The sequence below is a fragment of the Genypterus blacodes genome, unplaced genomic scaffold (genome assembly GCF_046128005.1).
Source record: "Genypterus blacodes isolate CSIRO-AG114 ecotype Tasmania unplaced genomic scaffold, CSIRO-AGI_Gbla_v1 ptg000154l_1, whole genome shotgun sequence".
In the NCBI taxonomy this organism is placed as follows: domain Eukaryota; kingdom Metazoa; phylum Chordata; class Actinopteri; order Ophidiiformes; family Ophidiidae; genus Genypterus; species Genypterus blacodes.
In genome coordinates, this window is record NW_027466956.1 from 1,348,257 (window position 1) to 1,362,601 (window position 14,345).

Genomic DNA, 14,345 nt, shown 5'->3' on the forward strand with positions numbered 1-14,345 from the left:
TCAATCTCACAAGGTGGCGAGGAAGCAGCTCACTGAGCTCACCATCCACAGCAGCGATGCCATCAAGAAACTGCAAGGAGACAACGCTGAGGTACAGCATCCTTCTGTCATACCACAGACACAACATCGAACATCTCAACATTTGCTTTGACTTGTGACAGTAGACTTTTCACTGTTTGTACAATCCAGGGAAGGAGGATTTTACGTCTTGCCAAAATGTGCAGCAAGCGGGAGAGTGAGCTGGAGAAAGTCCATCCATGTATTTCTTCTCTAACCACAGAGCATCAAAGCCATGATGGAGTCGCAGAGGAACGGACAATGGTACATATATATATACAGTATATATTACAATCATCATCACAATTCAGCTCTGAGTGAGTCCTCTTCGCTCACGGCTGGTATGTACAAATCCTTTCAGAAATGTACCAAGTATCCTAACCTTTGACTTAAGAGCCAGACATTAAGTAAGGAGTAATATATGCGTTTTATTTAAATAAGCATTGTTTTTTTAATGCTCACTGAGATTGCTCAAGTGTTCGGACAGCAATGACACTGACCCAAAGTCCCTGCCCTCAATGACCTCAATCAGCCAAAATCAAAGGCATGGTAATGGCATGTTTCTTTTGTTATAGTCCAGATTTCTAGACACTCACCTTGTAGAGGTGTAGGATATTAACCAATGCAAAGATGTCCGCTTTTTTTTAATGTTAAGTTAAGGTTCAGGACCATTCATGAGCATTTCTGAGAAGTTGACATACTGCCTTCGGACCAACTCATATCAATCACAGATACAAGTTTGGCATGACTGTTTTTCTTAATTGTCAGGTCAAGTCAAGTCAATTTTATTTGTACAGCCCAATATCACATACAATGTGTCCAAGGGCTTTATAGGCCCATAACATCAAGAAAATTCCCGCCGCCGCCCAAAGCTCTCAAGGAAAATGTGGAGAAACTCACAAGAAAACCTTAACGTACAAGGAAAAAAGGACAGAACCTCATAAAAACCTGTTTTTATGTTTATGTGTGTGTCTGTAGGTTGTAGCATTGATGTATCCAGAAGTGGAGAAAATATGGCAGTGTTACAACACATCCGTTCTGCAGCGAAAAGCTCTGAGGAAACAGAAGGAGCTGCTGATCCATGAAAACCAACAGTTGCAGATTCTGCTCCGTCAGCACCCTGATGCCAAGACCGTCAGCATGCCTCAAACCCATGACCAACACCATGAGCCCCAGCTGTGGAATATCAATACTCCACCGATAACGCTGACCTCATTGTATTATGCTTCACTATAAATTATATTACCCAATGCTTATACTCAGAGGAAGACTTAGACCCCAAGGTCCCTAAGTTCACAATAACAGGTAAATTCTGAATAACAGAAACTCCTTCATAATTAGCAGACAATATCTTCTCTATTCCATTCTTGATAGAAAGGAATTGGAATGTAAGGTGGAAAGCCTGTGAATGTTGATACATGTGGAAGGAACTGAGAAGGGTATTTTCTTGAAGGTCCATGGTGAGTGAGTGATGGGGGTTAGTTTCCCTTTCTCTTCTGGAAATATCTGTCTTTCTAGGGGTCTTCTTGAGGTGCCTGTTGGTCTGTAAACATGTAAACTTATGCAGGTCTACCCTTCTTTTGTCTCTGGAAGTTAATTGACAACAGATGTGTGACTGGAAATTTCCCAAATAAAGCCAAAATCCAGGAATACGGTGTGAGACTCTGGCTGGAGGACCTGACCTTGACAATCAACATATTGCAAAAGTAACACCAAAAAGATAAAGTGAAGATCAAACAGTTTTAAGAGTAAATGTTTTTCTACAACAGAAGAGACCTACAAGATAGCGTTATCAGGTTATTTTGTGTATGCATTTATGTTGTGTATCTTTATTACATGAATTTCAATCATGGGGTCCCAAGCCATCCAGAACTGTCAACCACTGAATATTAAAATTAAATCAGAGAAAGATGTACCCCGTCCTTCCCCGTTGACTGGGATTGGCTCCAGCGACCCACTGGTACAGTCAAACTTTTTACATCGGGTACCACCTCTGAAAATATTTGGCTCTCAAGTACCACCACTATGGCCGATGTTAAAATACAGTAGCGTAGGCCTGCCCTATTCAGCCGCTATACAAAATGCACACAGGAAGCACATTTATTCCTCATTAGGATATTATTTATTTTGACCCTTGGTACTAGAACTCTCAAAAAAACACAAACAGCAGAACATTAATAAAAAGTGAATTTCACTCAAAAATACAAACAGAAGAACATTAATAAAAAGTGCCTTTCACTCAAAAACACAAACAACTGTACTTCAAACACACACAGCCTTTTGGCACCAATTTCTAACTCTTATAGGCCTTATGAGAAGGGTGTGCCTGCCTCTGTTCACACAGTCCTTTGATGTCTGGGTCAATTGAGGTAAGTTTCAGTCTGAGGTTGTGCTCTGTATTTTGTTTTTATGACGGCAAGTAAAGAGAAGCCTTTCTCGCACAGATATGTGGTCACAAAAGGAAGCAGAAAGCGAATGGCCTTGTCTGAAAGTGCAGGGTACTCACTGTGTTGCTTGGTCCAAAAGTCCAACAGTGGCTGCTTCCTGAAAGCAGTCTTCAATGTTTCATCAAGACAAGTCTATTAAACTTTCCTGCTCACCAACAGTGAAGTCCTTTGTTATTTCAGAGGTTTCGATGTTGAACGGATTTCTCATCCAGTTGTTCCCTTCCGCCATCACTTGGAAATATTCCCGGAACTGATGGCTGAGTGAGACAAGATGTGCAACAATGTTGTCCCTGACTCCATCTTCAAGGGTTAGGTCATTGTCAGACAAAAAGCTCTCCAAAGCAGGGAAAGCTGAAACATCACCTGCCCAGACAACTCCATCTTTTTAAGCAGTGCGTTAATTTTGTCCTGCACATCAAAGAAATTGATGGAGAGTCCCTGTAGCCCCAAATTCAGTTCGTTTAAACGAGAGAAAATGTCGGACACGTATGCCAGTTGACTGAGTCACACACTATCTTCAAAAACATCTAACAAAGGGAAGTGTGTCTCCTGTAAGAACATTTGGACCTCTCTGTTCAGCTCGAAAAGCCTCGAAAGCGCCTTTCCATGTGAAACAAGAGTTGGACATGCCCATCTCTTCACAGAGCACATTAAATTTGTAGCTCCGATATTGCATAACTTAATTTGACTTCATTGTTTAATAACCATTGACCAACTGATACATTTCAGTGTTATACAAAATTTGTCTGCTCACTTTTTACAAAAACAAACTCGGCAGTTTAATTTCATCATGGAGTTATAGTATTCCTCTAAGCCAGGGGCATGTATGTCAGGGCATACTACACACTTTAATTTTCACCTCAGGTCTTTACTTCCACACTTCTTTTCACACACTACACTTTACACTTTTTGAAACTTAAACTCTTGTCCCCATGCTTGTGATTAAGCTTTGCGAACCAAGATCTATTTATTATTCTTTTGCCAAGCTACACACAGTATTTCCAAGTCAGGCAACAGTGAACTTTATTTTGAAATTATTTCATACTTATTAACTTTGAAGTTTATTTTGGCCGGCAAAGTTTCAGAGCTGACCTCACCTGACTTGCTACTTCCAGAAACTGTCTTTACACATATACTCTGTCAAAATCACTCTGTAGGGATGCCAAATCAGCTGGGAAAAACCACTGACTTAACCCATGCATCCAGCTTCTCCCTCAACGCTCTCAAGAGAGAATGTCATTGCTGGTCAAGCCGTGAGAAGACCACTATCCTCTGGAGACATCACTCCAGCAATACAGGTTTAGAGGTCCTTCTTGCTGATCATCTACAGACAGTAGACAGTTGGTGTTATTTAGCTTTGAATTAGTAGAAAATATAAATATGCTCCCTTTACCATTGTTCACCATCACTCGTTTGTCATTTGTGATCTGCTATTGAAACCCACTACATCTCATCTGTTGATTCTGTCATCACAAGTATTAAGCTGGTGTTGCAACTCTTCTTGACAAAGCCAAATATGATTTATGATACAGGCCAAAGAAAACATAAATAACTGCAACACTAAGAGCAGGGCTGCACCCAACGATTATTTTTTTAACGATTAAGCTACACATAATTTTTTCGGTTAGCTGATTGTGTGAAAATATTTATGATATGACAAATGAAAGGCTGTGATAGTCCATTAATGTGCACATAGAAATCAAGTGTTTCTCAGTCAAAAGGGTCCAAGTGAAGCCACAAGTCAGCAGTGTTAAATTTGTGTCACAAATCAGATATTTAATGTAAATTTTTGAAACCCGTGGTATCTACTAACCAAAGTAACTCAGAAATTTTCCTCACTTAAAGTACCAAAACATTTAACAAGATGTTACATGTTGCATTTACTGTGGTTACTCTTTTAAATAATCAGTGACTTAACCAGAATATAAAATGCAAGTTTAATTTATAAAGGAGTATTTGCAAATTGTTGGATTCATACTCACAATAATCAGTGAAGCTGTGGTTCTGTGTGAGGGCAGAGATGCACAGCTGAATCCAATCTACTCTGATCTGATACTACACTCATTGCCTGGATTCACTTCCACTCCAGCAGAGCTGTTGGAAAGTACTGGCTCTTGTCCCATGGTTCATCAGTCATGGATGAGTCGGCACTGGAGCGTTACTTTGATAATTCCATAGCAAATGTAAGTACAGGCTGCCAGCTTCTCCTCTATGTGGATTTCTGGTTTTAATGTTTACCTGGTGGTGGTCTCATCAGCTTTCCCTTTCAGCTCAGATTTTAGTGTGGAAATTTACTGTAATTAATCAACACTCTGAGGACCAAAGGTGGAAAGTGTCTAGCTGGAATGTTCCTGGGAGGTTGTTTTCTGCTAATTTGAAACTTGGATCAGAATTTTGAGGAAAATTCTAGGTAGACTTGATCGATTTTTATATATGCGCTCATGAAAAATTTGCCAAATCTTCTCTGCCGATGCAAAACAGTTTATTCTGCTGTTGCTATTGACTCTTGTTTGGTGTTGTTTGGTGGATTGGATGATTGAAGTCTATCAGTAACAAGAAAGAAACAAGACATATTGGCAATTTTACAATTTATTCATTTAACAAACAGTCAGGAGCCTCAGTAGCGTGTGGAAGAACCATACACAGCCACAACAGCCTGGCACCTCCTCCTCATGCTGGTCACCAGCCTGGTCACACACTGCTGATATCGAGATGAGATTCTGCAACCAGTTGCAATCCCATATCTCCACAGTCTGGGACCGAAATCCATCCTCCAAGATGACAATGCTCACCCCCACAGAGCAGGGTTTATCAGAGACTGGTTGAGGAGTGGAATGCCATCCCACAGCAGTGTGTGACCAGGCTGGTGACCAGCATGAGGAGGAGGTGCCAGGCTGTTGCGGCTTTGTATGGTTCTTCCACACGGTACTGAGGCTCCTGACTGTTTGTTAAATGAATAAATTGTAAAATTGCCAACATGTCTCGTTTCTTTCTTGTATCCATTCCTTGTATCATCCAATCCACCAAACAAGAGTCAATAGCAACAGCAGAATAAGCTGTTTGGCATTGGCAGAGAAGATTTGGCAAATTTTTCATGAGCACAACCCACATACTCGGCTGTGCTGCTCACCATTTAAAAGAGGACTAAACAGGCTTTCCAACGGTATAAAATGTATTGCCAAGAAGCATAGTTAAAACAGAGAAATAATCTACCAAACACAAATTTCCAAACTTTTTGTTTGATTATATATTGTTGATGAAATTATTGATGAAAACATTAGCCAGTGCAGTGTCAGATTTCAAATGGTTTCAATACAATCAATTATTTTCAAGAGGCTTGATAGTCAGGATCTAGAAAAAGATCAAAGCACAACAGCCAGAGAAAACACACAGATTACTCATGGGTCACATTTGATTGTCTCTGTCCATTTTAGTGGCATTTCAGCTTGCATATTAAGCTCAGCTATACACTGTCAGACTGGTTCAACTTTGATCAGTCGGACCGTAACGGGGACATACATGAAAATCACTTACATGGCTTCTCTGTGATAGAGCTTTTGCAATTGGACGGCAATGGAGAAAAGATGACTGGGTTTTGTCCTATGTCACAACAATGTCCCATGTTGCATGGATCTGTACACTTCCTTCAAACTGAAAATGTCCCAGTTCTTCCATGGGAGGTCTATGGAAGTACATCCTGAATAACTGGCTACTCATTCAGTATGATTCTGATGCTCGAGTGCCCTTTGTTGTGATTTGGCGCTATATAAATAAAATAAAATTTAATAAAATAAAATTGAATATATGTAATAAATTACACTGTTGTCGTTTTAGTTGCAGCAGGTGTGTTTCCTACATCCTTTTTGTGGAAGAGAAGGTAATAGGTTGTATAGCACTACGACCCAGGCGAGGGGCAGAGTCTATAAAAGGGGGGAGGATTTTTCCATTACACACTCCTCTTCAATAGCTGTATGAAGTTGTTGGATATTGGGGAGAACTGAAACACGCTGTTGTATGCGCTGGTCCAGAGCATCGCAAACATGCTCAGAGGATGACATGTCTGGTGAGTATGCAGACCATGGAAGAACTGGGACATTTTCAGCTAAACAAAATTGTGTATAAATCCTTGCAACATGGGTGCATGCATGGATGAATGGATGGATGCGTTGACATGCTGTAAAATGATGTGCAGGGGTATTTGATTAGGATCAAGATAAAAGGATCAATCAATCAATTTGGAGTCAGGAAAGCAATTATGGACCATATTTGCTATATGTTTGTTGAGAGGCTCAAAAGGCTGATATTCTCAGATTTGCAATTGCCATGTGAAATGTTTGAATTTCAAATACATGCCTTTGACTTTCTTTTCAGCAGTAGTGGTATTAATAAATATACAATACAAAATAAATAGGAATTAATTTGTAAATTTTTGCTTAAGATGATAACCTCATGTTCTGCCTTTCTGCAGGACTACTGTTTCACAACAGGGGAGGGGCTCGGTCACCAGAGTTCAGCCCATTCACTCCAGGGCCCCACCACTAGCGGAGAGCTAGGTGATGAGCTGGACCTCAGCTTCCTGCCCGATGAAGTCGCAACACAAGACGGGCCAAACCAGGACCACCTAGGTACAACAAAAACACTCAAGGTTATTGTAATGGAAAAAATAATTTTCTTCTACTGACAGTGATGTGACCATCTGAGAGCTGTATCTCATTCACCATGTTATACTGACCAGTCATGATCTTTTTTATACAATCTTGAAGTATGTCAAATGAGTTTGTAACTGTGACCTGACCTCAGGAATGATCACAAATATCTCAACAGTGCAATATTCATAGTCTAAACAATGTATGATTCTTCTATCTACAAATTTGACCATGCCTTTATCTGTGTATAAAACACTGCCATTGATAGAATTGGGTCTAGAAGTTTTTTGTGAACTGTAAAGGTTGGAGCTTTTCTCACCTATTCAGTCAGTTGTTGCAACAGAAATCATAATTTGGGCTTCAAAGAGGTCCTTGATTGAGTAGTGCTTATGGAGTTCATTTTTCAGCTCAAACCAGCCAATCGGCAAAAGACGAGAACTGCACCCTTGATGTGTCACAGGATAGCGGCTTCTATCCAGACCTCAGCTCCCAGGATTCCTCAGCACTCGGTGAGCAGGTCAGGGAGTCATCCATGCATGGGCTGGGGATGAGTGGTGCTCCATTCTGTCCCATGACCCCCATGACCCCTATGACCCCTATGACCCCTGTGACCGAACGTTCAGGGATCATCCCGCAGTTACAGTAAGTTGCATGTTTTTACACATTTTTTCTGTAGTATCTAGACTAGAGGATGACTTCCCCCGGCTTCATATCATATTTTGAGCTAAGTTTTAGTTAGTAATGTTACAGTACATTCATACAGTACATTTTTGCTGATTAGTATTACATATTATCATAAACCTGGAAGACAGACAAACCATCATTCATTCTGGCACTCTTGTTGACACATTTTCACCAGTGTATAACTGGTTCCATTCTAGCTCATGAACCTAATTTTGAACTGTTCCGCGCATTTCCAAGCCAAGATAGATTGGTTCCAAAGATACTGAACGGAACTGCTTCCAAAATCAGAAGTGCTAAGGTGGCATTTTTGTTTGTGTGCAGGAATATTGTTTCCACAGTGAACCTTGGTTGTCCTCTGGACCTGAAGTTCATAGCTCTCCAAGCTCGGAATGCAGAGTACAACCCAAAGGTACACAAACCAAAGTAACACATTGTCTCAAACATATGCCTTTAAAAAGCAATGTCACCCAGAAGATATATAAGATAACATAAAGCTGGTGTAATTTGTGTTATGAATCCATATCGGATATCCATATCCGTTATTATCCATACGCATGTATAAAAGTCTTAAAATGCATGTGCGCTGTTGCTGTCGGGACAAAATCTGGTTCAGATTATATGTTTTATTTAAGTTTCTGATTATATTCATATTTTTGTCTCAGTAGTGTTAGGCTCTCAAAACCAACAGCAGGGTATGTTTGTTTTTATATTGTGCGGTGTAATGAACTTGACAGCATATGCTAAGACCACTTAGCATTCTGCCGCCTATTCTGGTATCACATCATCATCTGAGAACAAAAGGCTAAAGCTTCCAGCTTTAGCCTTTTTCATGTTTTGGAAGAGGTGAAAGTCTGAGTGGCCAAATCAGGCCAGGCAGGTGGTTGCTGAGCTATTTTTATTTATGTAATGCCAAATCACAACAAAGGTTATCCCAAGGCATTTTTCACATAGAGCAAAGACCCAACATTCTCTCACGAGCAAGCACTTGACGGCAGCGGAACAGAAAACTCCCCTTTATCGAGAAGAAACCTGAAGCAGGACCGGGCTTGGGGTGGGCAACCATCTGCTTTGACCAGTTGTTTTGAAAGAGGAGAGAGATGGATAGAGAAATAAAGAGGGAGACGAGAGAGGAAGACCCACAGAGGCCCAGCAACAACAATGATAATAGTAATAGAAGTATGACTAATGATATTAATAAGAGCAGAATGCATGCGTTTCAAGCAGGACAGGGTCTTAGTCTCTGCAGGACAGGCTTCCACAAGAACTAGTGAGAGGAGAGAGCATAGAACTCCCCAGGGAAGAAGTCAAGTTAATGAAATGCATTAATGATACATGAATATGCACAGATTGAGGGGAAGAGGAGAGAGGAGCTCAGTGCCTCATGAGAAGTCCCTCAGCAGTCTTGCCTATAGCAGCATAACCCAGGGCGCTTCGATTGTCTTGCTCGATCTGCCGGTCTGGCCCGCCCGGCCCGGATCGGCTCGCTGACTAAATAAGTGAAGTTGGATAATATCCCACGGCCCACCTGCTGATCTCGCGGCACACCGGCATTGCGCTTGACAGTGATTTCAGGGTTGCGCTCTAGATCAGCGGGTTGTCTGAAGAACCTCTATTTCATATTCCTTGCGTGAGGCTCACAACTTATCAGTCAAGCCTTATGTTTTCCATGGTTGGTATGGAAACAAATTAAATGGAAGAGTTACAATATAAAGTTACAATCAAGACAATCAGTTTCGTCCCTTTTTAGCGTTTTGCAGCGGTCATCATGAGGATCCGTGAGCCTCGAACCACAGCGCTGATCTTCAGCTCAGGGAAGATGGTCTGTACTGGAGCCAAGAGGTCTGCCTGCCTGTTCTTATTTGCAACATCTTGTTTTTCAATTTCTCTCAACAATTTAATCCTATCCGCATCTGTGTGAACATGTCCAGTGAGGAGCAGTCACGGCTGGCAGCCAGGAAGTACGCTCGTGTGGTGCAGAAGCTTGGCTTTCCCGCTCGTTTCCTGGACTTCAAGATCCAAAACATGGTCGCCAGCTGCGATGTCTGCTTTCCAATCAGATTGGAGGGACTTGTACTGACCCACCAACAATTCAGCAGGTATAGATTAACATTGATAAACCACATCATAATGAATAGATCACTTTTTTTTTTTTGTATTAGTATTTATGTTTTAATTTAGTGTGTGTGTGTGTGTGTGTGTGTGTGTGTGTGTGTGTGTGTGTGTGTGTGTGTGTGTGTGTGTGTGTGTGTGTGTGTGTGTGTGTGTGTGTGTGTGTGTGTGTGTGTGTGTGTGTGTGTGTGTGTGTGTGTGTGTGTGTGTGTGTGTGTGTGTGTGTGTGTGTGTGTGTGTGTGTGTACGTACTAGTTATGAACCCGAGTTGTTTCCAGGTCTGATCTACCGTATGGTGAAGCCTCGTATCGTCCTGCTCATCTTTGTATCAGGGAAAGTGGTTCTGACGGGTAAATCACCTGTTTGTATCCAAATGTCACCACACGGTCACATTATAATACAATTACCAGTAGAATGGATTGTGAAATACCTCTGGCTGTTCATGTCTTGATGGATATGTTATGAGCTCATGAAATTATCCGTAATTATTATCGTCAGTGAGTCTTCATGAAGTGAGAGATGGTTTGATATTTTACATAGGTAATAAAATCACTGAGACGTTCATTTCTGACTCCAGTGATCTAGCGGTACCCAAGGTGAGTTAGAGAGTTACACAACATGTGAAAATTAGGCTAACGTGCAGTGATTATGTGCTTGCTGGCTCCTATCCTTGATTGTGGCTTTTGATTACTTCAGCAACCACCAAGCACTGATTTGGCCCCTCAGACTTACACATCTTCCCAAATATGGTGTGTTGCATTAGAAGATGGTTATGTTGACAAATAAAGAACTGAAACACCTCTGAGTTAGAGCTTTCTACAATAGGTTCATTACTTATTTACTCAATTAACCAATGTATGACATAACCTGAAAACTACCAAACCAGGCTGATTGACTCAAGTTCTCTTTATGTCTTGCATAGGTTGCAATGTTCATTACTCCTCAGAATATAAAACACAAATAATGTGCTGTTGGTTTAGTTGTTGGTCATTGCAACCAGCCCACCTTTACACCAGTGATGCCATCTGTGAGCCAGTGGCATCGATATCTCCTTCTTTCCCTCCTTCAAGGCACCTCCCTCCAAACTGAGATTGAGTTGAGTGGCTTCTGCAGGTTTTCAAATGGGCACCCCCCTCTGAGATGTTTTGACGATTTAAGCCTATGACATATCAGAGGGGTTTGACGGCAGCACGAGCATCCTGCCCTACCCCCACTCACCAGGATGGCTCTGCTGCCATTCTTCCTGCTTTATCTAGCTCCACTGGGGTGCCACTTCTGCCTTATTATCCCACCGTGACAGAAACAGGGTCTTTCAGTATCTAAATACAAGAGGCGGGCCATGCATTTCACACCTAGGCCTTCAGTGTTGTCCAGTTTTAATATATAATTGATAATTGTAATTATATCTGCGACCAAATCGAACTCTTCTCCTCCTTCAGCCATTGTGGGTTGAAAAGAAACAGCTTGTCCCTGTAGAAATCTACACAAATTAGTTTGTTCAAGTTCAGTTTGCTAGCTCTGCATAGCTCTGCCTCTCAATAGTGCGTATCCAATCAAAAGACGTGCATGTGCTGACATTATTGTACGCTTTCTAGCTGGCCCGTAGCAGCCAACTTGAAATCTGATTGGTTAACGCCATAGTTTTGTTTGCGTTCACTTTAAGTTACAGGCCCCCGCAAAGTTGATTCTGAAGACCTAAGGGCAGACTTCATGGACCCTGGCAACCCATTAAGGCGGAAATATGATTGGATAAAAGCGCTAACATAAAGCCCAGCCCCCTCCAACTCTTGTTCTGAGGCTGGAAGCAGCGCAACTAAGACGGAAGCTATGAAATGAAGAGAATAGACTATGGGGAATAATTTAATACATATTTGTGGAAAAAATATACGAAAATTAAATTTATATTCTCATGATGTTTAGGCCAGCAGAGAAGGCCTTGCTGGCCCTGACGGCCCGCCACTGCTAAATACACATATACCTTTAACTCTCCCATGTGTCACTAGAATGTGTCACTGTTATGCCAAGAGATAAAGTGATATATTGGAGTTCTCCACAACCGTATGAACGTAGAACCTTTTCATGAGACTATCCTGCAGTCCACCTCAATACTGTGAGGATGTTTGCCCTTCAACACTCGGATGCCGCCTATGCCTGCTTGGTGATGTTGGCTACCAGCCACTTCCTAGTTGGGCCTTCAATCCCAAGCAGTCCCAGAGCTCTCCAGAGTGACCAAAGGCCTTGCAGCCGAGTTCAACTGGCAGGTTTCAGGCCTTCGATCCATTCTGTTGGCTCTCGAAGATGAGGGCCTGATGTATCTTGAGCGTGCATTCACGAGCCTCCTCATGCCAGCCATTCCCAGTTGCTTGCAGTGGCTAGGACCCCTTTGCTCCTCCTCTCTGTTGCTGCACTTTCCCCTGACCTGAGAGAGTGGATGAAACAAGAGCCATTAGAGAGTTGCTTCACCTTTTTTCTTGCCTGCTCCACACCAGCAGCCAACTCTGACTTAATGTTTGTGTCATCACCGCAATTGCTGTGTCATAGGGAGGACATCCTCAAGGTTGGCTGGCCTACCACAGAGCGTGCAATTGGGGCTCTCTGTCAACCTCCATGTGTGGAGGTTTGATGAAGCAGGACCTCATACACAGAACAGAGCAGAAACTTAATCTGGTGTCCTTCGATGCTCCAGATGTCCTGCCAGCTCATTGCCCTCTCTCTTATTCCCCCCCATCATGTCCAGCTGCCCTGCTTGTTACAGACTTGACATGTTGATCCCCCCCAAATGTACACCTTGTTTGTAATACCATTTGGCCCTGGGGCTGTTTTTCTTCTGGTTTTCCTCCACCTCCTTTGTTGCTTTCAATTCTCCTGATCCCCTGATTGTCTCCCTGCAGGACAAGGTGTGCTCCCTCAGGTTGTTTCAGATCTTGGCGAGTGCTGGTTCATAATCTTCTCAAAGTCATCTTAAGCCTCTGCAGATTGCAGATTGGTCTGGCTTTTGTCTTTCTTTCCAAAGCACTCAACCCCTATGCTCCAGATGATTGAAGACAGAGCCCTGAGCTTCTTTCCCCACATCTCCTGTGATTGGTGTCCCCGGCACCTGGTCTACGTGCGATCAAACGTCACCCATACCTTCGTTGCTGCTGCGGCAGGCCAATTCACTTGCTCTTTCTGGGCAACCTCTGTACAGGTGTCTTATGTACTGAGTGTCACACCTCTCCCTCTGGTGCCTTGTCTCCTCCAATACTTCAGCGATGCTGCTACTGCTCCCCTCTTCGCCATGTGCCTGAAGATTCTGGGGACTGTGGTTTGACTACAGCCCTGGCCTTACCTCTGTTATACCAGGTTTCCCTGTGCATTGCACGTTATTGGTGAATTGCAAGCACTTTATCTTTGCCCAGTGTATCTTCAGACCCTATAGTTTTTGCATATCTTCCTACACCTGCAGACCTGTGATAAATCACTCAGTTGGTCTGTCCTATAGGTCAATGGTTCCTCCTCATGTTGGATGTACTTTGGCCTGCCAGGCCTCCTCACCCAGACTCTGGCCTTTTCCAGATGTCAGCAGTCTCTCGATAGGGTTATACTAAATTAAAACTTATTCACTAAATTACGATAGGGTCATCGTAGCAGGTTACCCACTGTTATGCCTAGCGATAAAGCAGCCTAATGGTGTTCTCAACGACCCTATGAACCTCTATAGGACAACCCCCGCTGTCCATCATTCAACACTGTTATTGATGGCCTCTCCACTAGTGTGGTTAAAATACAATACGATAAAAACCCTATTTAACCAGGACCAATTTTACATGAGTTTCCTGCTTTAGACAGTTGCAGCAAACTGAACAATTTCAAGACTTTTAACTCAAAACACTTTTAACAAATACAAAAAGTACTTAGAAAATAATATGGATCCATTTGTCTGTGATAGAATCACTACTTATCAATTAACTCCACTACTTATGTATTACTACGACTAAAATGTATGTGTTTTCTCACTCCCATGGTGAACTGAAGTAATCAAAACCAATATTCATTTCCAATAAATTTAATTATATAGAACTACAGTTATTACAATGTAGATGTTGAAATTTAGGAGCTAAAGAACGAAGTGAGATCTATGAAGCATTCGAAAACATCTATCCCATCCTGAGGGGCTTCAGGAAGCAGTGAAGACGACACCCATCTCACCTGTCCATTTATGAAGTTATGTAAAAGTGTTTAATTTATATTGCAGATATTTGGTTTGGTAAATTAATCCTCATTTAGTTTGAGTTTGTTGAATGTCACATCATCCTTAATAAATATGTATTCTATATGGCCGTTCTGCAAAACTGTAATAACCTCTACTCCATTTGTCCTTTCTTGACATGAAAACGAGCAACTATATCTTTACACTGATAGT

At 42.0% G+C, this 14,345-nt stretch overlaps 1 protein-coding gene across 1 annotated transcript; it reads left to right on the plus strand.

Moving 5' to 3' along the window:
• Positions 1–7,685: 7,685 nt before the first annotated feature.
• On the plus strand, positions 7,686–14,113 carry tbpl2 (TATA box binding protein like 2). Its single transcript, XM_076166006.1, has 6 exons — positions 7,686–7,792; positions 8,156–8,243; positions 9,582–9,673; positions 9,763–9,930; positions 10,199–10,293; positions 14,037–14,113. The coding sequence occupies exons 1-6, from the start codon at positions 7,698–7,700 to the stop codon at positions 14,111–14,113; spliced, it is 615 nt and encodes a 204-aa protein (XP_076022121.1). The 5' UTR covers positions 7,686–7,697.
• Positions 14,114–14,345: the final 232 nt, after the last annotated feature.

Excerpts from the sequence above, each read along its gene's own strand:
- tbpl2 (XM_076166006.1), top strand. The coding sequence starts at position 7,698 with ATGAGTGGTGCTCCATTCTGTCCCATGACCCCCATGACCCCTATGACC. Across the intron at positions 9,674-9,762 it reads GTCTGTACTGGAGCCAAGAG|TGAGGAGCAGTCACGGCTGG; the intron begins GTCTGCCTGCCT and ends GAACATGTCCAG. Across the intron at positions 10,294-14,036 it reads AGGGAAAGTGGTTCTGACGG|GAGCTAAAGAACGAAGTGAG; the intron begins GTAAATCACCTG and ends GTTGAAATTTAG.